The sequence below is a fragment of the Idiotropiscis lumnitzeri genome, chromosome 7 (genome assembly GCF_059441095.1).
Source record: "Idiotropiscis lumnitzeri isolate Australia: NSW breed Sydney's pygmy pipehorse chromosome 7, RoL_Ilum_1.0, whole genome shotgun sequence".
Lineage (NCBI taxonomy): Eukaryota > Metazoa > Chordata > Actinopteri > Syngnathiformes > Syngnathidae > Idiotropiscis > Idiotropiscis lumnitzeri.
In genome coordinates this window covers 3,539,727-3,563,903 of record NC_142397.1, presented here as the reverse complement: position 1 = coordinate 3,563,903, position 24,177 = coordinate 3,539,727, and the positions used below count along the sequence as shown (strand labels likewise).

Below are 24,177 nucleotides of genomic sequence, written 5' to 3'. Positions count from 1 at the left end.
TCGCCGCCATATAGGATGTGGAAATGCGGCCGCATCTCTCGAACGGGGTGGAGGTCACATTTCCACATCCTCTATGGCGGCAAAAATGACGCGCGTCTCAAAGGCTATCGCGATATCTACTTGTGTATGTTTTCCCGTGAGAAGCACTTTCCGGTTTTACGACACACGTCTACCCCATTGCGTCGGCCGGTGTCGTGCTGTAATTTGCAGAATCACCATGGCGTTGAGGGAGACGGCGGGGCTGTATGAGATGCTGAAAGCCGAGTGGAATAAAAAAAGCCCCAATATCAGTAAATGTGGCGAACTACTCACTAAACTCAAGGTACAGAATTACGATATGACTGTTATTTTTAAACAGTAGGAGTCGAACCTGTATTACATGTTTTTTACGGCTACCATATTGCTAGCTACGTTAGCCTATCGGGGGGCTAAGATTGCTAATTTAGCTAAAACGCCGAGAGTTTATTTGCTACATGTTGAGGCTTGACGTTCTAATTAGAAAGAAGACAAATCGTATGTGATACTTTATTGATCGAGAACACGTCCAACACGCACCCAAATTATTGTAGATTGCGTTCAAATGTTTGCCAATTGTCTGTGTGCAATCTCGTTGATGTTGTGCAACTGTCATTCAAAGATGATTACACGGAAGTTTCTTGTATTGATCAATTTATTGATTCTTGTTTTTTTTTATTTTTTTATTGATGCTTGCTCGCATTTTATGATCTTGTCATCTTTGTTTATATTTTTAATATACATGTTTGCATGACACGGCCAATAAGACTTCCCTCTTTGCACTAATTGTACTTATATTACTGTAATATTTATTTTATGATCTTACAGGAAATATGATGAATGTCTGTCTATTCATTGATTTTATTTATTGTTCCTAACGTGACAGGTGTCATTACTGGAGCTAAACTTTCTACCCACAAGTGGCTCCTCGTTCACCAAGCAGCAGCTTATTTTAGCGCGTGAGTATTTTCATATAATTTATATCCACAGTTATGATAAATCCTTATCTATGCTGAATGTCTGTGTGTGTTTTTTTTTCCTCTCAAGGCGATGTCCTTGAAATCGGAGCCCTGTGGAGTATCCTGAAAAAAGACATCCCCTCCTTTGAGAGATACATGGCCCAGCTCAAGTGCTACTACTTTGACTACAAGTAATATTTTAGATTTTTTTTAAATCCTTAAAGCAGTCTTTTCCATCATTTGAGTCAAATTTACTCACAAATGGACTCTGACACTATACTTCACTGGCTTAGACAGATGAAAAAAAGAAACTTTGTTGTTGTTATTATTGATACCTGTTTCCTGTTGATTTCTCTGCACAGGGAGGAGCTCCCGGAAGCAGCCTACATGCACCAGATACTGGGACTCAACCTGCTCTTCCTGCTCTCACAGAACCGCGTGTCCGAGTTCCACACAGAGCTGGAACGGCTGAGTGCGCGCGACATTCAGACCAACGTGTACATCAAGCATCCTGTGTCCTTAGAGCAGGTAAAAAAAAATTTTTCTTTTTTTTTTTTTTTTTCTGAACATTGTTCCATCTTCTCATATGCCCATTAAAACATAATTTCTCTCAGTATATTTTGATCAGAGTGAAAATCATGCCAAGAATTCATTTTAGTGTGTTGCCACTGAAATTTATACCTTTTATTTGCTGACTCACTTTGGGTGTTTCGATGACTGTCTGCATGGCTGACAGAAAGTTATACTGAGTGAATTGCGGCCTTCTCAATCCTTTCATATGCTCTCTTGCTCATATACACAATGTTTTTGAAATGCAACTCTATAAAATATGACATGAGAACAGCGGCTGTTTTTTTTTTTTTCAATTTTAAATTCAAAGAAAATTGAGTAGAGCAAATGTGATTTAACATTAAAGGGCATTGTTCACATGTTTTGCCATTAACTTAGCTTAATGTGTTGGTTATGTGCTGCATACATTTTAAGTCCTAAACTTAAATCGAAATTCACAATTTCACGTTATTGTGCCATTACTAGACAAATACTAAAGTATTTTAAAACAAAGAATCGTACTCTTTTTGTTGTAAGCGTTGAAGGCCGTATCTCACTGGTGTAAGCAAATGTTGTTTTTCTAGTCATGGTTCGTTCCAAGTCGCAAACTTAAAATAAAAAAATTTCAATGGTCTCAAACAGTTTTTGAAAAATTGCCAAAAATGTTTGCAATCATCAATCCTGTTTTGGAATGTCTTTGCAACATTGAACAATCGCTTTGGCCCTAGTATTAATGACGTTGGTCTCTTGCGGCTTTTTCCAGTATTTAATGGAGGGAAGCTACAACAAAGTGTTCCTGGCCAAAGGCAACATCCCGGCAGAGAGCTACACCTTCTTTATCGACATCCTGCTCGACACGATTCGGTAAGGAACGCCACGGTAACCGGCAGCCAACTTTTTTTTTTTTTTTTTTTTTTTTACTATTTCAGCCAACTATTTTATATACACTACTCTTTTTCCTGTTTGGAAACACAACAAAAAATTGTATGCTGGCTTGGCGCGCAAGCTTGGTCACATAAAAAGTGAAGATACCACTGCTAGCCGAACACGACAACGATGACAAACAAGCTTTGTTTTGGTTTACGCAGCGACGAGATCGCCGGCTGCATCGAAAAAGCCTACGAACAGATTCAGTTCACCGAGGCCACACGTGTGCTTTTCTTCTCGTCGTCCAAAAAGATGACGGAGTATGCCAAGAAGGTATCCGTGCTTTTATCTTGATGCAAATACAAACTTAAATTCAAACCCCTAACGACATTTTTCTGGCAATTTATCCTCTGCTATACGCTGAAAAAAACTCACCCATTGGCTTTTTTTTTAAAGCATGCCACTTACCCAAATGTGTGCTGCCGTTGTCCTTCAGCGCGGCTGGAGCCTGAACGCGGCCGGTTGCTACTCGTTCAGCAGTCAGCAGCAGCGCACGGAAGAGGTCAGCATCCCGTCCACGGAGTTGGCGCAGCAGGTCATCGAGTACGCCAGGCAGCTGGAGATGATCGTCTGAACCAACTGGCGATACGGGATACACACTTTCTTTTCAGATTATTATTGCAGCCCTTTTTCTTTTCTTTTTTTTTTTTTTTACCCCAAACCTGCCGAAGTTTACTGTCTTTCTACGATGACACACGTGATGTCGTCCGTCTTGTAAAAGTCAAACACAACTCCTAATTGTAATTAACTTGATTAAAAAGAAAAAAAACTCACCTGCTCATGTTTTTCTTTCCTTTTGATTCAATTCCTCTTCCAGTGCAGAAACTTAAAATTCCACCATGTTTTTGTCAAATGAAGTCAAAATGTTCTGTCTACCAAGATATTTTTGAATGAAGGAAGACAGGATGGATTTAAGGATAAAAGGTGTCAGAGAAAGAAAGCAGTATGGGACATTGCATGAATAAAAAGTGGATATGAAGGCAGGAAGCAACAAAGGAAGGAAGTAGGCAGAAAATGTCAAGGAAAGAGGGAAGGATGCATGAATTAAAAGCTCAGGTTCAAAAAGGTCGGCAGAATTTTATTTTAAGCTAAGGAAAAATGTAGCGATGCACAAATAAAAAACAGGTATGACGAAAGAAAAACAAGACATGAATAAAAAGTGAGTCACGGAAGGAAGGCATAACCTGAATAAGGGAGGAAAATGGAATGGCAGAAAAGTAACAGGAAATAAGGTCGAAAGGTGGTCTTTGCAAAAGGCGAACAAACGTAAGGATGCTTAATAAAAATCAGGTCGGACAGGATGGAAAGCTCAGAAGGCAGAAAAGTAACAAATGGAAACATGAATGAAAAAAGCTGATTTGAAGGAAGAAAAGCTGTACCGATAAAAGGTGGCTCTAAAAGGACGGCTGCATGAATGAAAAGCAGGTCTGAGGGAAAGGAAGCAGGAAGAAAGGAAGCATATCAAAAACCAGATCCGAAAGATGGTAGGAGTTTCTAGAAGGAACACAGAAAAAGTTTAACTGAAGGAAGCAACATTGCTTGATTCAAGAGCGGCTTTGAGGGAAGGAGCGATTTCACAGTGTACCATATCCCTACTTTTGTCCAAATCAGCACCTTCGTCCTGTTGTGTGGCTTCCCGGCGCTGTCCATGGTCCTGCTGCCTTCTCCATCCTCCTCATCGATCCCGTCGCGCGCACACGTCCGCTCCACGCGTTGCCATCCATCCCACTGTGCCGCACATGGCCGCGCCGCGTGCACGAGCCTGTCAATGATTAGTGCGGATGTGCAGCAGGTAGCGCGGGAGAGAGAGAGAGAGAGGAGAAGGAAGGAAGGAAGGAGGGAGGGAGGGAGGGAGGAAGGGACCGAGGGAGGGAGGGAGGGAGGATGCTGCCAGCGGAAAATGGCTGCTGCAACCTCCAGCCTGTCCTGATCGGCCGAGACGACGTCGAGGAGGCCCCGGCGGAGAGGCGAGCGAGCGGATGCGGGGACGATGTGAGCCCCATCGGCGTGTGTTTGCTGCGAGGAGGCTGAGCAGAGCGAGAGAAGAGCCCGCGGTGGGCTCCGGCGAGCGGGCAACGGAGAGCCATGGAGGGCGAGTAAGTCCCCCGGAATGAATAACGCTATGTGATTTCTTTTGGGGTGCTAATAATTATCACTGGCATGACCCCCCAAAAAATCAAACAAACAAACGTGCATCCATGTGTGCTGCTGCATTCTTCCTTTTATTTGGTGTTCTGAAAGCCGCCTACACGGCCATTAACACGTCATCTATACATGAATGAAAAAGGACATGCAAGCCGGACGAGCAGCCCCAAAAAATAATCCAAACGATATGGGGTGCTATGTGAACAACTAGACGGCTTTACGTGATGGTAAGGGAGGACAGAATAATGGAGGTAAAAGGGGAAAAAAAATAAGAGCAAAAATATGGCGAGTTTGTCTTTCCAGGAGGGGAGGATGAGGTGGAGGAGGGAGGGAGCGTCGCGCCATTCAAGGCGAGACGCGTCGTGATTTCTTTTTATCAACGTGTCTCGGCCTTTCATTATGATTTTTTAAAGCCAAACTTTATGAATGAAATGCGATTTCCCCCCTCCTCCCTTCCCTTCTCTCTCTCCCCCCCACCCCCCATCGCACATCCTCATCATCTCCCCCCCCACCCACCATCGCTCCGTTTTATGACCGAAAAAAAGAGAAAAAACAGCAGCAACCTCGCCTTGCTTTTCGCTCCATTCATAAAAAAACAACATGTATGTCTTAATGGATTGCAGTAGCAGGGCGGGATGGAAGTGAGGAGGGAGAAAGGAAGGGAGGAGGGAAGCGGGGGGAATAAAAGCGTCGTCTGATGGAATTATCGCGATGTTTCCTGACGCAAAAAAAAAGTGCGCGCGCATATGGCGTTCATTGATGTGGAGCTAGGGAAGCACTCGTTTTTCCCATTTTCTCATCTTGCACTTGAACGTCACATATGCACGCATGTACGGGCTGTGTTCGGGTTCATTCATATATATTGATTTGCTTTGTATGTGGAGGACGGTAAATTTCACGATGAAATCGTAAAATAGCGCAGAATGATTTTGAAAAATCTACTTGAGATTCTCTCCGCCCTACTTAATAGTGATATATATATATATATATATATATATATATATATATATATATATATATCTACAAACACACTCATAATATGAATACATAGTTTTTTTTAATATACTATCGAAATTTTGAGTACACGTTTTCACATTTTTTACAGTGTTCATGGACTACATAGTTCACTCAAAATCTTTTTGTGGGTATTAGGAAGTAGCAATTGAAATAAATGAAAATGCCATTGTGTTAGCCAACCCAAAATCGAAAAATTTCAAAATGTATTTTCCAATAAGAAAAATGTCACCATAACATTGTAATTCATATAAACATACAGAAATGATATAATTAAATATATTGTAAAAAAAAAACCCCATTATTTTTACACATTTTCTAATCCAATTCAATGGATATTGTGCTCCTCCTTCTCGGAAGTCATATTGTTAGTTGTTCTTAACAAAGGATAAATATATGTCTTTAAGTATTATTAAATTGTCTGCGTGTTGTGTTCAAATATCCGTTGCTTTAAGGGTTATAACATCGGACAATACTAATGCTATTTGTTATAAATAAAGTTATATTGTATTGTATTGTATTTGGAGTTTTGCAATTTTGTTAGCATTAAGCTAAATGGCTTTTTGGTGGTTTTAAACATGCAAGCTGTAATTGTTTTTGTTGTTTTGTTCAGTTTGACGCTACGTTCAACTGGGCGGAGCATCATACAGCTTGAAGCCCCTTTTTTCATATAATACAATCACATTGTAATTAATTCACTTTTTTTGAACATTATTAGCAATTGAGCATGATTTTAGGATGATGTTTGTGGCAAAAAATATGCAACAGCAATAAATACTGAATGGACTCAGTCTAGCCAAAAAGTCGGGAAGACAAGTGAAGCCAGTCACCAGGTGCTGCAGGGGCCAACTTCAAAATAAAAATCTACCCCAGCATTGACATTCATGTATTGGTTCCTCAAGCTTTTATTTTGAGGTTGTATGTTGGCGACATGTTACGGTGATCCATAGCATGAGCAATTTATTTGGGGCAGACTCTACTTGTCTTCCCGACGGAGTCCACCAAATAAATGGTTCCCTAAAGCATATAAATAAATCCTTGAAGATTTTGTTTTTAAATAGATGACGAATTTCACTCCTACCTCCATGGTCGCACTCTCTGACGTTGTCTTTTCCCGCCTCCTCCAGCGTGCGTGTTCGCGCCGTGGTGATGACACGTGACGACTCCAGCGGCGGCTGGGTGCCCCTAGGCGGGGGCGGCCTCAGTCACGTGGTCATATGCAAGGGCCGAGGCCACAAGCGGAGGGAGTACGTCATCCGTGGGGAGAGGCTGCGTGACCGAGCGGTGAGCACAATCTGATGATGATTTAATTAATTTTGAATGGAGGCAAACTGTTATAATTCATTCGACCTAAACATTTCCCCATAGATACGTCATTTCCCTAACCCCTAACCCTGTACAAAAACACAAGAGAATGTAAAGAAATAAACTGGTTTCATAATTTCTATACGTATTGTAGTAGTGTGTTGGATGCGTGCCTTAAAAGGGCGTGGCCTAGAGAGTGTTATCAGGAACTGGAGTCAGGTTGGATGTTTATTTCTGTGTGAGCATCTGGGTAGGAGTTGTGGTCGACAGCAACTCCATGTGAGTGTTTCCAAAGCCTCAATTCAACTTTTGTGTGTGTGTGTGTGTGTGTTTAGCCGGTGCTGGAATGTGCAGTGCAAAGGGGCCTGGTCTACAACAAGGTGAATCCCATCTTTCATCACTGGCGGGTGGACGAGCGCAAGTTCGGCCTGACCTTCCAGAGTCCTGCAGATGCCATCTCCTTCGAGAAAGGTCTGCAGGCCATCATCGACAAGCTGGACCGAGGTGGGCGCGCACGCCGCCAAGCTAGAGCACACAGCGGGGGTCAAACAGTCGAAACAACTCTCCTCTGACAAATTTCAGGCTCGGATTCGCCCTCGTCATCCACGCCGGAGGAAGCAGACACCGAGGACGACGGTCAAGCTGTGAGTATCCAAGTTGTTTTTTGGTTCCAGTTCCAAACAGAAGTCCATTTATTTCCTTTAAGGTGCATAGTACCCAAATTACCCATATGGTACTTGTGCATGTTCCTAAAATGGTAGACTACCTGACGGGAGATTTGGAAAGGACCCCATGAAATAGTCATACACCTAGAGTCCATTTTAGAGTACAGTACAGGTTGGCATGTTCTTGTTCACTTCACCATTTAGAAAGTTTTAGAAAGGCACAGGTACTGTACGTTCCCAAACTGTAAAACTCACCGGTGTAAAAGCAGAACCTTTCAAAATCTGGGACAGGATTGGACTCCAACCCGATAAAGCATACACCTTCCATTTTATGTTCACGCCCTCAAGTGGTCTTAGTGTTTGTACCTTTTCCAGGTCCATAAAGGGACGGGTATTTTCCCAAACTGAATAAATCAAGTTAAGGGTATACAATCGTAGAAACTTTGAGGGGACCACCCCAGAAAGAAGACACCTTAGGTCTGGTACAGCTTGACTAATGTTCTTTGTAGGTCTCCAAGGTCTGTACCTGTTTCGGGTCCAAAATGGCGCAGGTGCAAGTCTATAGTAGAACATTTTAAGGATACCAGTCAAGGACAGGATGAGACCCTGACCCCCATGAAACTGGGGTGTCTATTTTAAGGTAGAGTCTTTGCTACTGTACCCCTGTGGACTCTAGCTGTTTGTACCTTTTCTAGGTCCAAAAAATGGTACAGGAATGAAAAGAAACTGGTAATGTCAAGTGAGTAGAACCTTTTGAGGGTACAACCCTGGAAACAAGACACTGCAGCCCTAGAAAAATACGCTAGGTACCACTGAGGTTTAAAGTATTGGACTCTCAGGTAACGGTTTGTACCTTTTCCACATCCAAAAAGGTACAAGTATGTTGATGAATGTTAAACGTCAAGGGTATGAAAGGACCAACCAAGGGACAGATTATCGAATCCCTACAATGAAGAAGTGCACTTAGGCACTGTCTATTTTCATATGCACTAGTAGACTCCACGGTAACTGTTTGTACCTGGTGTCTACAAAAACAACAAAGGTAGAATATTTTAAGGTACCACCCCCAGTGACAAGCTAATGGATCCCCTTCAAGATTTTGAAGTGTTGAATCACGGGATGATGTGCGACCTCTGCCAGTCCCATACAGGCAGCGAGTCGTCGTCCAACAGCAGGAAGGAAATGCTACCCAAGCCCATCACCATCGTGACCAGCGAGTCGTCCGCCACCTGCTTCGTGCGGACCGAGGAGTTCGCGTTTACATCCGGCGTTACCACACAGACACCTGCCCAGGTAGGACAGACAGCTTTGAGTGTCGGGTTCTTAAATGGTCTTGCTCAGTTCAGAAGGGTTGAATCCTGATCAGTGGAGGGAGTCTAGGACAGTGGAAGTCTGGATGCAATAATGGGTAAATATTTAATTCAAGTGAATTTGGTTAAACACATTCCTATTAAACAAGTCATGAATATGACAGCACGAGGATTATCCTTGGAATTTCTCCCTGGACCCAAAAGGTTTGGGAACCCCTGGTTTAGGTAGCCAAGGATACTCAAAAACAGGTAGAGTTAAGACTGATGTGATCTGTAAAGTTTGGTAGGTGGTGGGCATGGAAAGGGGATTTGGGGTAGGCAGGGTAACCCAACACCTGAAAGTGCTGCGTTTGTTGCGGTCATGCAGGAAGTGAAATGAAGATGAAAGTGACCTCTACTCAAGTGAAATTTGATCCCAATTGAGACGCGATATAAAAACCCAGCAGCAGCAGGCTGTTCTCTTCCTGACTCTGTAACTCTATATCGTCTGCAGATCCACGCCAGGCCGGGACAACACCAGCTCTCGCAAATGACCACCGCCTTGAATCCCCCATCGCCGCCGCCTCAGCCTCCGGCCCCTCCGTCCCCTCCCGTGGGCCCACCGGCCTCGTCGCCATTGTCCCCCCTCTCGCCCACCATTTCCCTGCTGGAGGAGGGCGACCTGCGCAGCGTGGATCCCTGCAAGGATCTGTGGGGGTCCAGAGGATACGAGGACTATCGACGAGCGGGGACCACCAGGACTATGGTTGGGGGGCTGACCGGAGGTGTGGTTGTAGGTAGCGGAGGGAGCCTGCAGGACAAATCCGAGCTGTGCGTGGTCCGCTTCGAGAAGGAGATGTCCGGGATGGGCACGGGGGGATGCGACGTCACAGTGAGTCTGGACAGCAAGGCGGCCCAGCGTCTGTCCTCGTCTTCGCCCACCTGCATGTCCATCCCCAACGCTGTGTCCGGTGTGTCCTCAGGGGCCGGCTCCCCCCAGGAGACCGGCAAAGGCTCCCCCTCGCCCTGCTGCATCCACACCTCCCTGGCCACGCCACGCTCACGGACTCGTAAGAGGGGCGGCGGCGGGGCCTGCGGGGACCCGGGCGCCATCTCCCCCGATGACGACAGCCCGTGCCCGCAGGCGTCGTCATCGTGCTCGTCCCGCTGCGTGTACTGCCGCTCTGTGTTCAGCGCCTCGGAGAACGGCCGGGGCCGCTGCAGGGACGCCCCGGACCCGGCCCTGCACTGCCTGCGCCAGTGGACCTGCGTGTGGTGCGCCGAGAGCCTACTCTACCACTGCATGTCGGACTCCGAGGGCGAGTTCTGGGAGCCGTGCTCGTGCGACGACTCCATGGGGGGCCATCCGCACCCCCTGTGTTGCGCCCGCTGGCTGGCTCTCGTGGCCCTGTCGCTCTTCGTGCCCTGCATGTGCTGCTACCTGCCTTTGCGCGCCTGCCTGCGTTGCGGCGAGCGGTGCGGCTGCTGCGGGGGAAAGCACAAGGCGGTCCGATGAGACCAGGTTCGGGGTGGGAAGAGATGAGGGGTCGCCGATGTGACCCTCCAACGCCCCCCCCATGGCCTTCCACTGCATTCCGCTCTCTCTCTTTTCAACCCGGGGGCCTTCTTGGACGGGGGGGTGCATCGCACTCAGACCACCTTTCACGGAGCCTTTCATTGTGGATCTACACCGACGTCCAGTTGGTGACCCGAGACGCAAGGACGAGGGTGGGTAATGTGTACGCTGTTTTGAAATGTCCGTTTAGAATGGGAAAAAAATACATATTATTATTTTTATTTTTTTATTTTATCAGACACTCCCCAACCTATGAACAAGTGACAAGTGGCTGCTCGCCGCGATTAGCGAAAATGTGAGTGATGAACATTCTGAAAAGGTTAATAAGATGGCAGCAAAGCACAAAGTTTACCAAAATGAAACTCCTAAATTCACTTCAACATTGTTCATTGGCAACAAGATGACACAATTTGATCTCGGATGGCATGAAGTCAGGAATGGCATCAAGAAAAAAAATGATCATCCAAAAACGGCGACGTTGAACAGAGAAAAAGCTCTGACAAAATGATCTTAATCGGACGAGAAGGTTGCCAACTCTACACTTTTTTTGGCAGTCAGATAGAAGGCAATAATGGTCTGAAAAAATTATCCAAGGCAAGAAATTTACACAGTTTTTTCTCTAACGTCTCATCATAAGTACATTGGTAGCATTGGGGTCTCCATGTTGGGCTCCCGACGCTCAAACATACGGTGAACCCTCTCTTGCCTCGCTTAAGTGCTGCCCAGCTCAGATAGTGTTGAAACGTCGTACTACACTGAAATTGCGCAACTCAACATTTTGACTTACGGAAGTATTAAAAAAAAAAAAAAAAAAAGTTTTGTGTTCATATGTCAAAAATGTTCATAAGTCGGGGAGTGTCTGTAATTGGTATATTTTATTAATTAAATGTGACAATGAGTCCCCCCACCCCCCCCCCCCACAATGGCACACACAAATTCACAGGAGGTCGTCCAGGGGTTTGGTGTTAGTCTGTGTAGTACTGACAGATGTTGCCCTTTACCTCCGAAATTACCTCACAGCCGAAATAAAAAAAAAAAAATAATAAATAAAAAACACACGAGAGCGAGCTTTGGAGAAAATGTCGACAAATGCATGAGGACAATTATTCGTAAAAGGGAAAGTAGAAATGACAACCGCTAGCCGTAACGACGAAAAGGAATGCGTGTTAAAACACTTTCACATCCCTCCATCACCTCGCCACCTCGCCGAGAGAAACACTACTAACCTAATCGGTGGACGCGTTAATGCCGCCACGCAAAAGATTTAAAAAAATAAAACAAACAAACGAAAAAAAAACAAAAACAAGTGCAATGAACAATGTATTTAAAGAGTATTTTTGTACGTCACGTTAGGAGAAAAGTGTGGTAACCGACTACTGTCATGTGTTATTGTGACCAATAGGAAAGAGGCCGCAACATTAGCTCCTCCCACAGAATCGAATGAGATTAAGTGCAAGAGCTCTTAGAAAGCAGTGCTTCTCAACCTTTAATGAGCCAAACTAAAAAAATAAATAAATAAATGTCACTACAATGAAACAAAAATGGCACAAAAAGTATATCCAGCTCTCTACTGCTTTCAGTGGAAAGAGGGCACGAGCCCTGCTGTGAAAAAAGAAAAATACACAAGTAACTTATTCCCCTGGAAAAAGCTTTAAAATGTCCTTATGTGATGGCGATGACGGCAAAGTACTACTTTTGTCTAAATGAAATTCTTCAATTCACTTCAACATCAATTCCTGGCAGAAAGATTCCGCAAAATGGCGGCAGGGTGTTACTTTTGTCCAAATGAGGCTCCTTAAAACACATTTTTGGGCATTAAGAGGCTTCAAGATGGCGCCAAAGTACCACTTTTATTGCTTGAATAAAATGCCAATCCGCAAATATAATTTGTCTCAAGTTTACCCACAAATTGACTGACTCGGTGTGAGACGCATACTTGAACCCAATGTGATTATTCTAGTACATGAAAGGCAAGTTAATTGGACCTTAACTAGTGGAAGAGCATGTCGTTGTTCTACCTGTCACTATACATCTCCATCATAGCGAGATGAACAAAAATACATTATTTGTAGAATAAATGTACATTTTAGGACCAATTGATTGAAATTGGCACACACGTGATTTCTCACACTTGTGTACGCAGTGGTTGGGAATCGTTGCTATCGCCAAACAATTTGACCACAATAATAAACATGATATTTATATTTCACATTGCATTCAATTGAGCAAATGGCGGCTTCGTTTGAGCTTTGAGAGAGACATACGAGCTGCTACTTGAAAGTTTTTAGTTTTTTTTTTACTGCCACATTTCCACATTGTGGTCCACTTTGCGGATACTGGCTATATTTACGGGACTAGAAGATATATTTTTTTGACATATTAAACGCAAAATATGATCCAGAATGCGGACTTCTGATAAAACTTGACAACAACAAAAATATAAACTCCTGAAATACTTCATTCTTTATGTATTAAATCTGCATAATAAACTTTCACTTTTTTTAGTTGAACTAGTGGAACAGTATATTCTGATATATTGAGATGACACAATTGTCACATTTTCACCATTCAGTCCAAAAGACTTTTTATGACCAAGACGGAATAAAATGCAGGAAGTACCAAACTGCTTTTTAGCCTCTTTCAGACGTCGCAAACAGGCTGCATCGGCGCCCCAACACAAGAGCTGACGTTTGAGTAAACAGAACAAAAGATATCTTTGTTCATGTAACGATTACGACTTTATTTGCATAAGATCTTTTTTGCTCAGAACAAATATGATTCATCTAAACCTGGCGATTGGCATGAATATTCCCGTACAAATCACAGTCGCGTAAATATAGCCACTGTGCATTTTTTTTCTTACTTTAATCTCCTTCGCAGCTGCAAAGTCTTGAAAATGAAAACTGCGTTCAGAGATGGTTCCGGAAAGTTCTTTCACTCTCTCTCACTCCACAAAACGGAACAGAACCACAATTCGGTCCATTCGAATTAGTTGAGACCCGCCATGGAACAGTTGATCCTGCGACACTTTTTGAGTGAATCAACTCATCACAACAACAACAACAACAACAAATTCACAAATAATTTCCTCCAGGGAAACTAAACTGCCAGTCCCCAACCTTCCCCACAAACACGCGCGCGCGCACACACACACACACACATACACGTCCACTGGCTGACTTGAAGACGCAGATGGACCAAAGCCGTAAAAAGAAGCCATCGTGCACACACGCGCGCGCACACACACACACACACACACAGACGCACGTACAAACGTTTGTTACTTCCGCTTCACACACGCAGATGGCGTTCCCGTCCACACACTCTCGCAGGCCCCCTGCCCGTTCTTACATCTTAATAAATGTGCCTTTTGATTTGAGTAATCAATACCTTATGATTTACCTGAGTAACTCTGTATTTTTTTTCTGCCAATGTGCATATTTCCAAATGTATTTATTATTATGAGTTTCAAAGTAATTAATGAAATATGACCTGTTTTATTATTTATTTATTGCGATATTTATTCTGATTCAATTTTTTTTTTGTTTCTTGGTTTTGTTTCTCCCTTGAGGCAGGTTTTTATCTTCCGTGCTGTCTTACTTCTGACTTTGTGCCAATGTGCTGCTTTGAGGTGTTACATATCGTGGGTTTGTATCATTATTAAACCCTCACTCTATATTTTAAACGCTCCTTCTCTCGCTTGAAGTTCACTTGTCGGCCTCAATGACACCGTGATCGCTTTCGGAAAGTGAAGCAATAAGTTGAATGAGCTACTTAACGGAGAACATGTGCTGCCGTTTGTGCTTGAGGATCTCCGTGGATGTGAGCGTCAAGTCTTGGTCGCAAACGTCGCATTGGTAGACTCGGCACAGACTGGAGGAAGACGAGCTTGGCTTTAACACATCCGTCCCTAAGGAAAAAAAAATACACACACACCAAATAATATTTAAATAAAGAAATCTCAGTATGTTGTGCACACCGGATACGAACAAATAGTTGTGTAACAGATCGCATAAGTCAATCACAGATTTTGAGTCATTGACAGGATTGTTTTGCAGCTCACCGAGAAAATAAAAACTAACTATACAAAACGATGACTTATTTTATAAAACATTATGCCTAAATAAACAACAACAAAATAAAATAGGATTTAAGAACGCAGGATACATTATTTATTTTATACGTGGTACAGTGTGTAAAATAAAGTATCCTGCCAGAGATTTTGAGCAAAATGTTTTCTTAAAATGAATTAATGAGCAAAATTGTCTTATAAAATAAATGAGAACTTGGTTTTATTTAGGTTATTTTTTTTCATATTGAAAAAAAAAACCCAAAGTGCAATTTAGGGAACATTCCCTTTCTTTAAACATAGCAGGTGCACTACGAGAAAATAAAAAAAAAATAAATAAAAAATAAAATAAAATAAAATAAAATAAAAAGTAATTCAGGGAACAGCTGTTGAGCTACTAGCCGGGCACTTGTTGCTAATGATAATGCTATATCAGTAATTTGAGGATTCGTTTCACCCCAAGTTGCCGAAAAAAAACAAAAACAAAAAACAAACAAACAAACAAACAAAAAAAAAAACTATTTGGAGACAAGTTGGTATGATGCCAAGGTGTTAATTTTGAGTTGAAACAAGGAAGTAGTTCATTAAAGCCCGCCCACCTTCGTCTTGCTCCTGTTGTTCCCCTGCCGGCCTGCAGGTGGTCTCGTGCTGCATTCGCTCCAGAGGCGTCAGCGGCATGTAGAGGTCACAGTTGGGACAGTTCCAAAATGTACGTAGGCAATCGCTGTACAGGTCCCTGGAATCCTGACCACCATTGGAAAAAAAAATATTGGGTTTCTATTGTTTACTCTGGAACCTCTAACTTCCAATTCTATTTTTGAGTTAATTTACCACATTGGAAATAACGGAAACAGGAATAATCTGTTCCAGGTTCCCCATAATAAAACATATATATAGCAATAATTAAAAAAAAAATTGAACAGTCATATAAGAATGAAATAGAGATTCATTTCTGTAAATTAACACAAGATGAGAGTAAAGCACTATACTCAAAAAGTTTTATTTGAGGTCCGATGGCACAATTTGGTGGGATCTCTTACGGTCAGACAGTTGTAGGTGAAGAAGTTGGTGACGCGCAGTCCTCCCTTGATAGGGTCCGGCTTGGCCTCGGCACCCGGAAACAGCGGCGTGACACCAGCACCGGCGCCAAGCGAAACTTCCGACTCGGCCTGGGGTCCGACGTACAAGTTCTGAGTGTGGAGGGCGGAGAGACGCTGCAGGGTGTAGTTGGTCTGAAGACGACAACAGGAAGAGTTGCTATGAAAATAAAAGTGATATTCGAATAGACGCGTTTGCAGAGATGACGGTACCTCGGTGTAAAGCAAGAAGCGGACCAGGCGCTCGCTCAACTTCTGCATGGACTTCTGGGACACCTCTGCGGTGGGACTTTGCCCCAGCTGGGCCTGCAGGAGGCGCTCCCACTCGGCCCGGAGGATGAGCGCCGTGGACAATGCCTTGAGGGCTTCCTCGGGCACCTTCAGCTGCAGCTCCAACCAACCGTCCACCACCAGGCGGGAGCAATCGGCATTGCTGTCCAGAGAGTTGGCCACCAACAGCATAGCCTGAATTTCGACATGATAATCAAATGGTTTGCAAAATTTAGTCTATTTTTATACTACGACTCCTTTTAAAGTAATTTGTTTTAATATTATATTCGTGTACTTCAACCCTCCGTGACGCTAATGAGTCAGAGCGAGAACTAACACGAACTAACCTGCAGCGCAGGAACACGCACACAGTTGGACAAATACGGCCTGTTGGTCTCCAGCAAGGTGACGAAGGCCAGCAGCTGATGTTTGCTGCTGTCTCGTCCTTTTTGTCCAGGCACACAAACAGAAAACACAAAAGTTTTTGAAAATGCATCATCATCTTTTCCTTTGATAACCGCAGAACAGGAAATTAGACCGACTGGGACACGTAACAGTATATTCTGAAATCATTTGGAAAAAAAAATTCCAATTGTGATATTTTTTCTCTCTCAATATTCTGATTGCAATTTAATATGCATTTTTATGTTCAACATCCACTTTCCACATATTTAAAAAAAATCTGTGTTACAATTAACACTCTCAGTCTTATTTCGCAGGTCACAAAGGTTAGGCTTATACAAAAAAAGGGAAAATGAACCATGAAATTATATGAAAAAGTATAAAAATTTATGAAAAAATATATATTTATTTTTTTCAAAATTCAACGTTGCGTCTTATAATCAGATTGTGTATGGTGTCAAATTGCAGTTGAATAAAGTTTGACTCATTTGCTGTACTGGTTTGTTCCCCTTAATGTGCAGTAATGCGCCTTAAACACCAGTACATCCTATATATGGAAATTTCTCCCCAAAAATGTTCATTCACAATGCAGCTTATAATACGGTGCGCCTTATAAAATACGGTATTTACCTACTTCAATTAGAGTTGTGACCTTACAAAACTTGCAGTCTTTCAAGCATTCAACATGTGAACTCTTTTGGTGGGTTTTGTTTTGTTTTTCCTAATGGCAGCCAAATCATCTTGAAAAATCCATTCCACTGCATTGTAATGTTGACTTGAATCCGATTAATTGTTGAGTTCTCTTATAAGGGTGTGTGGAGTTTTTACACCTGTGAGGCTGTTTGGGAGGCTTACCCGCATCCCGGGCGTCATCCCGCACATGTAACACCTCGGGGTCGCTGGCAAACACGCTCGTGGGATGGATGACGATTCCCTGCTTATTCTTCGTATGGAACACCTGAGCGTAAGAGCCAAACAGCGCCGTTAAAGACAACTCCTAAACAAGATGGCGGCGCGATCGGAGGGCTCGACCTGCTCGGTGTCCTTGCGGGTGCCGTTGTGCTCGTCGGGTAGAGCCAGCTGAGGGTAGAGACCCCGGCACAGAAGAAGCTTAAGGAGAGCTTGCTGGCGGGATGACAGATCCTGGCTGGCGTTGACGGCGTCCTGAAGCGCCGACACGTTGTGGCGCAGCTTGAATTTCACTTCCTGTTGGAAGACGCGCCAACAGACGTCTGGACTTGACACCCAAAACTTTTGTTATTTGTATTTCTACCAACTATGACTCAACCAGAGTGGGAGGGACATGAGTCTCACATGACTGGCCAATTTTAGGACTTGCGTGGTCTGTTACCTGGATATCCACATGAGCTCCGTCCTTGTCCTTCTTCTTCCTGCTTCGTCCTCGTCCTGCTTCCTCCGTGTCAGATCCGGAGGAGAACTCCCCTTCCTGGCCCTCTTCCATTTTGAGGACTTTCCGCTTGGTGCCCTCCTGCTGCTCGTGATCTCTCTTCATCTGATGAAGCTTCTTCCTCTCTCTCAAATTCTCACGCCGCTGCTGCCGGTCGCCGCGATTGTCGTCGTCAGTCTCCGCCTCCAGCAGGCTGTGGCTCTTCAGCAGCTCCTGGGGACGTGACTTAAATAGTGAGTCAAAGCATAGGCAGAGTATTTCCCCCCCTTGCTCGATTTCTGATTTTTTTTGCATATTTACCACACTAAAATATCTCAGATCATCAAACCAATTCAAAGACAAAATGGGGCGTAAAAATTACGCATTTGACAAAGAATGTCACGCCAAATATGGTGCAGGCAGTGTGATAGCGTGGGGTCGCTTAATGCCTTCACGACCTGGACGAACACTAGAAAAAGCTGCAGGCGCACATCCGGCCAATTCCACACATGGCCCAAAATAACTGACGTTATGGACGTCAAAGTTGGGAATCAAATCCATTTAAGATGCTATGGTTTGCCCTTAAACGGGTTGTTCATGATCAAAAACTCACCACTATTACTGAGTTAAAACAATTACGTGATGGGAGACTGGATACAAATTCTCCACAGTGATACAAAAGACTCACCATCAGATGGTTTATTTCAGTTATGGCACAAGGGTTAGGGAGAAATTACTTCTTCACATGAGGCCATATAGGTTTTGATCCCCCCCCCAAAAAATAAAACTTAATTTTGAGCGGCCTTTGAGGGATATTAAAATTAGCTTGATGACGCATAACAAAAACAAAAAATAACAACTAAATCAACAAGGGGCAAATATTTTTTTATGGCATTGACGTTCACGATGACGCTTGCCTTAAATTGTCTGCGCAGGTTGACCATCTCGTAAAGACGTTGCTCCTCCAGGCCTCGCCGACGGCACCACTTCCTGGAAGCGCCGCCTCTCTCGCCCTTCACCTTTGCACATCCAAAACAAAAGACAGAATCACGGAACAAATCACTCACTAGGCACGCTCGCGGACCACCAAGTGATATGAGACACTGTGCTAATCTAAGTGAAAATCACAAACCATATTCTTGGGCCACTTTATTAGGTACACTTGAACAGACTAACGGCATCCAGACAAGAGAATATTCTCTGTAAATTTCCCATTTGTCCCCATCTGCTGACCTGCACCCAGGCATTGAAGGTGTTGAGCAGCGTGAACGGGTCCCCCTGGTTGCAGTGCAGCGGCTGGCGGGCGGTGGCGCAGTCGGGGTTGTGCTGCGAGCTGCGCAGGAACGGCGACTGCACGCTGAGCGCGGCGGCTACCGTCAGCATGGGCTCCACCAGGTTGAATAACGAGCCCAGGACCAACATCTTGCCTGGACAACACAAAAACAAAATGGTCTTGTGTGCCGAGGGTACTGATTACAGCGAACCCCTGCCAGACATTGCAAAAATTCAAATCCAACCCTGAATAAATGTGAGAAAGCAAATTTCAGGGTTAGTTACTTTAAACGATTCTAATTCTATATAATTCTTTCTTTGAAAATTGGGGTTGAAGGGTTCCCTACGGTCTTAGTGGGGGTGTATGGCACAAGAGAAATGTCGCTACCGATTACAACGTCAACAGGAAGCTGGGCCAGCACACTCCCGATGGTGGTCAGCTCGCACCGGTGGTCAAGCGCCCCCTGCTCCTTGAGGTAGGTAATGGCGGTCTGGATGCTGGCGGCCGGTGGAGGATCGATGAAGACAAATGAAAGTGGATCACCTAGTCCCATGCTCTTCATCTGGAGGGCAAACAAACACAGTCAGATAGACTCGGAATAAACAAAGTACAGTGAACCCGAAACTATTTGCAGTTTTCCCACAGAAGCTCTGTCGTAATTGACTCCAAATCCCATTTTTTATAATAAACAATATTAATAATGCAAACCATTAATATACTGTGTAACCCCCAACCCCCTCCATCTTGTGTTGCAGGTTTGCAGATTTTTTTTTTTGCCGCCTGTTTATTTTTTGGTGTAATTCCACTGTCGGCCACTGTATGAAGAAAAAAATAGAAAAAAAATACGGTTGACTGTCAAGTCAGTATTTTGCACACCTGCAGAACCAGAGAGTCCAGCGCCACCCGATGGATTTCAGGCACGGGGTAGGAGGCGAAGGCATCGTAGTCGGACTCGGCATAGAGGCGGTAGCACACGCCAGGACCCGTGCGACCGGCGCGGCCCTTTCTCTGCTCCGAGCTGGCTCGGCTGATCCAAAACTCCTGGAGACGCTGCATCTTGGCCTTGGGGTCGAAACTCATCTCCTTCACCTTGCCTGTGCAAAAATAATCCTTAATTACAATATCTTTTTTTTTTTTAATAATCTGTGCATTATACTAAACAGAAAAATATTATATAATGATAATAATAATAAACAATAAATTAACATCTATTGTAGGGAACTGCCATTAAACTTTTTTTTGCGGTTAAATAAATTAGACTGAGTATGTGAGTACTGTAATACCCCGGTTATCGCGGTTAATGGGGACCGAGACCACCCGCGAAAACTGAAAATCCGCGAAGTAGCGGTGCACCTTCAAAAATGCTTAAAAAAAACTATACAGGTATACTACAGTATACCCCCCTGTATACAGTACACCATATAGAATACGTGCCCGGGCGGAAGGTGCTCCTCTTCGGCTTAACTGCCACGCACGCCGGCCGGAGCTCTGGTACGGTCCGAACCGCGCGAAACGTCGCCCCCGATCGTGCCCGGGGGAACGTGCTCTTCTTCGTCCACTCTCCTCTTCGCCCACGCTCTTCTTCGGCGCTCGCCGGCCGTCTAACCGCTCCAGCGCCCCGTCGTGCCGCTCGGCGAAACTACAATGCCCCCGCGGAGCAGAGCGAATGGAGAGCCCCCATCGTGCCCGGGCAAAAAAGTTTTTAATTTTTGAATATTTTTTAGACCCGCGAAGCACTGAACCCGCGAAAGGTGAACCGCGAAGTAGCGGGGTATTACTGTATGTACTTTTTTACTTTTACTTAAATGAGTCGGATCAGTACTTCCACTCAGATTTTGTTTAATTTTTTTTTTTTTACAGTTCACTTTATAAGTTTCTATATTTTTACTTAAGTGTAGCATATGCGTACGAGTAGTGGTATCAGTACCTCTAGCACCCAAGTCTTCTTTTATGTGAATACTTTTCCCACTTCAGCCTACCTGAGTCCACAACAAAGCGCACGCCATCTATGGTGACTGAGGTCTCTGCGATGTTGGTGGAGATGATGCACTTCCTCACACCAGGGGGCGCAATGTCAAACACCTACACCAAAAACATATGGGCAAATAAAGCAAAAAATAGCACTCGAAAGAAAACAAAAAATAATCAGACAGGACATTGAGCGTCTCCTTCTGTTGTGCACACATTTGACCAACAGGGGGCAGTACAATACAAAATCGGGCACATATAAGAAGTCCGTTATCTGGCTTCAAAATGGTGTCTGTACCTTGTCCTGCTGGGCCAGCGAGAGCGTGCTGTGCAGCGGCAACACGATCCAGCGGCGCGTGTGCGTGGCGTACACTTGACACGCCTCCTGGATAGCGCCAATCTCGGCCACGCCGCTCAGGAAGACCAGCAGGTCACCGCGCTCCTCCGGCGGGTAGCGCTGGTCGATGCCCTGCAGGATGCGCAGGTACGGCCGCGGCTCCAGCTTCTCTGTGCGGGACGACGTCTGCTCTTCGGGGGGAATGGGCTGATAGATCACCTGAATGAATTATTCAGGCACTTTTTACTTTCTTGAGAACCAGATGGAGGACTAATTTAGAGAGGAAAAAATATAGATGCGCATCTGGAGCGCTTATGCTGGTTGAGAGAAAGGACAACCGAAGTAATAATTGTGAATTGAATTCAAATCAACTACAATTCAAATCAATTACCATAATCTAGTAAAATGAGGTGGGGTGCAATGATTAATTGATTAACTAATTGATCATAAAATTCAACAATAATTACTTTGATAATTGATGAGTTGTTAGATCTTGTTTAATAAAAATTGTCCAAATATTTGGAATTTCAGCTTCTAAACCCCAACACAACCCAATTCAATAACTAAATATTCTTTGTGTTGAATTGAATTAAAATATGTTCAAACTTGCGCATTTACATTGGAATAAAATGATAAAAAGTTTTGAAATGTATAATAATTTATTGCTTGATTGTCAAAAAATAAATTAATTAATTAATTACTCGTCAAAATGCCCGACACTTTCGAGTCTGATTTGAGCATGTAGGCTTACCTGTATGGGGAAGAGCCTGCCCGGCACCTGCAGCACAGGAGCGCCGCCGAAGTAATCGGAGAATAGCTTGATGTTGATGGTGGCCGACATGAGGATGAGCCGCAGGTCGGCGGGCCGATCGGCCAGCAGCGAGCGCAGCACACCCAGCAGGAAGTCGCCGTGCAGGTGGCGCTCGTGCACCTCGTCCACGATCAGCACCTGATACTGCTCCAGCGTCTTGTCCTGCTGGATCTGCCTCAGCAGGAGACCCTCGGTCAAGAAGATCAGCTTGGTGGCGGTGGTGCGCGTGGTCTCAAAGCGGATTTGGTAGCCCACCTGTGGAAACACGGCTGCGTGTTGTGAGGCCCTTTCTTGTCCACCCATCAGAGGTGGGAGTAAGTCACATATGTGCCAGTCAAAGGTAGAGTAAGTCTCACGTTTTAAAGGTAGAATATGCAGTTATAAAACTGCAAGCAGGATTTGAATATAGCCTCACTTCAGCCAAAGAAACGGCCCCAGTTCATTAATGCGCATGCACGACGGCACACCATGACTTAATCATGGAGTATTGCCAGAAATTAAATGTTACCAGTTTGTTGTTGATTTTTTTTTGGACTGTACAATCAATTAAAACATGAGAGAAAAGCAACTTACTGGTACCTGGTGACCCAAAGTGAAAAATCACATCGGCACCTCTAACACGTAACATGAAATTACAAAGCTTTCCAAATACTTCTTCTTAACTCTTGTTGCTATATGGACTTAAATAACTAGCACTCTTTTTATCTCGACAGTCTCTGATTGGCTACTTTTATCTCACTGTAACGAGTTAAGAAATAATAGTTTAAACTTAAATTAGAGGCATGAGATAGTACCAGAGAGGGGTATACCGTTTTCTCAATCGCTCTGCCTTGGTCAAATGGCATAGCGGAGTTGTTTAGTACTGACGCCATTGGATCTATTGCCACCTGAAAGCATCTACAGGATTTTTCCCCATTTTAAACTGAACAGTGTATGTTAATTGGGTGTAATAACACAAACCTTTGAGCCATACTGGTTGAGACTCTCAAAGCTGACCCTCTTGGCCAAGGAGATGCAGGCGATACGTCTGGGCTGGGTGCAGGCTATCTGAGTGAACCCGGCCGACAGGAGATACTGGGGCACCTGAGTGGACTTGCCACAGCCGGTGTCTCCTGCCACCACGACCACCGGGTTTCGTCTGACCAGGTCCACGATGCGCTCCCTGTACTGGAAGATGGGCAAGTTCTTCTGCTCACGCTGGAGCTTGGCAAGCTTGCTGAAGCTTTGTCGCTGACTGAAGTCCAGGTAGTGCAGCAAGGACAGACGAAAGTCCGAGATCACCTCAGAGTTTGGACCCGAAGACTCGCGCCTGCTGTGGTTGTGATGAGATCGTCCGAGACGCTCCTCGATATCTCTGGTCACCAGAGACACGTTGATGCGGTATCGGGCGTCATACTCCTTAGGGAGGTCCAAAGACCCCGTTTGGCCTCCGTTTCTGTCCTCGTCGAAACTCGGACCTGGTCCACACATTTCCTTCTTTAACTTGAACCTCTGGAAGCGGTCGAAGAAGGCCCAGAAATCTTTGTGTTCCTGGCTGCCGGCTTGAATGTAGTCGTTCTGACGGAAGAAAATCTCGTCCAGCTGGGCCCGGCAGTGCGGGTTGTCCCAGTCCCAAGTCCGATTGTAAAACCTCCCTTCAACATCCATGGTCCCCCTTTAGGTCCCTTCCTACCGGCCAATGCACCCTCGGCTTCCTGCACTTTGTAAATTTGTCGTTATGCCCTATTTTGTTAAAGTGACTTTTCCCCCCGTAATATTTCAACTAACGGCCACAAGTAACATGTTGTATCGTTAAAATTCGGATTTAAATTGACCCGACTGACATGACACAAAGTCGCAAAACATGAGAAATCACGCAAAAACAAGTTCCTTTCCATTTAAACGCATTTGATGGAAGCTTACGCATCCGCTATGTCATTTAGCATATAAATTAAATATATTTCAACAGAAACCATAAAAACATCACATTCTTCCAGCGGATAAAGTCAAACTTGTTTTGAATTTGGATGGAAGAAAATCTCAACCGGACCAATTTCCGGTGGCTCCTAGACTTGTCCGGCAGAAAACAGCGTCGTTAAAAAGGTTCTGTCTGAAATTTGTTCCGCAGAAAAAAACACGA

At 44.3% G+C, this 24,177-nt stretch overlaps 3 protein-coding genes across 5 annotated transcripts; 2 read left to right on the top strand and 1 right to left on the bottom strand.

The window, feature by feature from the left end:
• Window positions 1-155: 155 nt before the first annotated feature.
• On the top strand, window positions 156-3,223 carry psmd8 (proteasome 26S subunit, non-ATPase 8). Its single transcript, XM_088300563.1, has 7 exons — window positions 156-322; window positions 902-974; window positions 1,063-1,165; window positions 1,337-1,502; window positions 2,287-2,387; window positions 2,612-2,723; window positions 2,887-3,223. The coding sequence occupies exons 1-7, from the start codon at window positions 218-220 to the stop codon at window positions 3,022-3,024; spliced, it is 798 nt and encodes a 265-aa protein (XP_088156689.1). The 5' UTR covers window positions 156-217; the 3' UTR covers window positions 3,025-3,223.
• A 1,117-nt stretch (window positions 3,224-4,340) lies between these two features.
• spred3 (sprouty related EVH1 domain containing 3) lies at window positions 4,341-14,129 on the top strand. 3 transcript variants are annotated; one of them, XR_015844231.1, is made up of 7 exons: window positions 4,341-4,546; window positions 6,737-6,893; window positions 7,250-7,418; window positions 7,497-7,558; window positions 8,720-8,872; window positions 9,383-10,596; window positions 10,683-14,129. XR_015844231.1 is itself a non-coding variant. In XM_088300521.1 (6 exons), exons 1-6 carry the CDS (start codon window positions 4,536-4,538, stop codon window positions 10,382-10,384), a joined length of 1,554 nt encoding a protein of 517 aa, XP_088156647.1. In that variant the 5' UTR covers window positions 4,341-4,535; the 3' UTR covers window positions 10,385-14,129. The 3 variants fall into 3 exon arrangements, 2 of the variants coding, with proteins under 2 accessions (XP_088156647.1, XP_088156648.1); XM_088300521.1 differs by having other exon boundaries at window positions 9,383-14,129; XM_088300522.1 differs by lacking the exon at window positions 4,341-4,546 and having other exon boundaries at window positions 6,744-6,893; window positions 8,730-8,872; window positions 9,383-14,129.
• Window positions 12,719-24,091, bottom strand: dhx34 (DEAH (Asp-Glu-Ala-His) box polypeptide 34). Its single transcript, XM_088300520.1, has 16 exons — window positions 23,019-24,091; window positions 21,999-22,313; window positions 21,209-21,466; window positions 20,922-21,024; window positions 19,819-20,036; window positions 19,330-19,504; window positions 18,903-19,096; window positions 18,587-18,688; window positions 17,634-17,903; window positions 17,315-17,488; window positions 17,138-17,240; window positions 16,228-16,325; window positions 15,824-16,075; window positions 15,554-15,745; window positions 15,113-15,257; window positions 12,719-14,354 (listed from the first exon to the last, which is right to left on the bottom strand). Exons 1-16 carry the CDS (start codon window positions 23,703-23,705, stop codon window positions 14,215-14,217), a joined length of 3,426 nt encoding a protein of 1,141 aa, XP_088156646.1. The 5' UTR covers window positions 23,706-24,091; the 3' UTR covers window positions 12,719-14,214.
• Between the last annotated feature and the right edge of the window lie 86 nt (window positions 24,092-24,177).

Bases quoted from the DNA above. Each gene is read 5' to 3' on its own strand.
- psmd8 (XM_088300563.1), top strand. From the start codon at position 218: ATGGCGTTGAGGGAGACGGCGGGGCTGTATGAGATGCTGAAAGCCGAG. The intron at 323-901 runs GTACAGAATTAC...CTAACGTGACAG, and splicing joins AACTACTCACTAAACTCAAG to GTGTCATTACTGGAGCTAAA. The intron at 975-1,062 runs GTGAGTATTTTC...TTTCCTCTCAAG, and splicing joins GCAGCAGCTTATTTTAGCGC to GCGATGTCCTTGAAATCGGA.
- spred3 (XM_088300521.1), top strand. The intron at 7,559-8,719 runs GTGAGTATCCAA...GACCTCTGCCAG, and splicing joins CCGAGGACGACGGTCAAGCT to TCCCATACAGGCAGCGAGTC. The intron at 8,873-9,382 runs GTAGGACAGACA...TATCGTCTGCAG, and splicing joins CCACACAGACACCTGCCCAG to ATCCACGCCAGGCCGGGACA.
- dhx34 (XM_088300520.1), bottom strand. From the start codon at position 23,705: ATGGATGTTGAAGGGAGGTTTTACAATCGGACTTGGGACTGGGACAAC. The intron at 17,904-18,586 runs GCAAGCGTCATC...TCACGTCCCCAG, and splicing joins ACCTGCGCAGACAATTTAAG to GAGCTGCTGAAGAGCCACAG. The intron at 15,258-15,553 runs GTAAGAGATCCC...AATGGTGGTCAG, and splicing joins TCACCTACAACTGTCTGACC to GATTCCAGGGACCTGTACAG.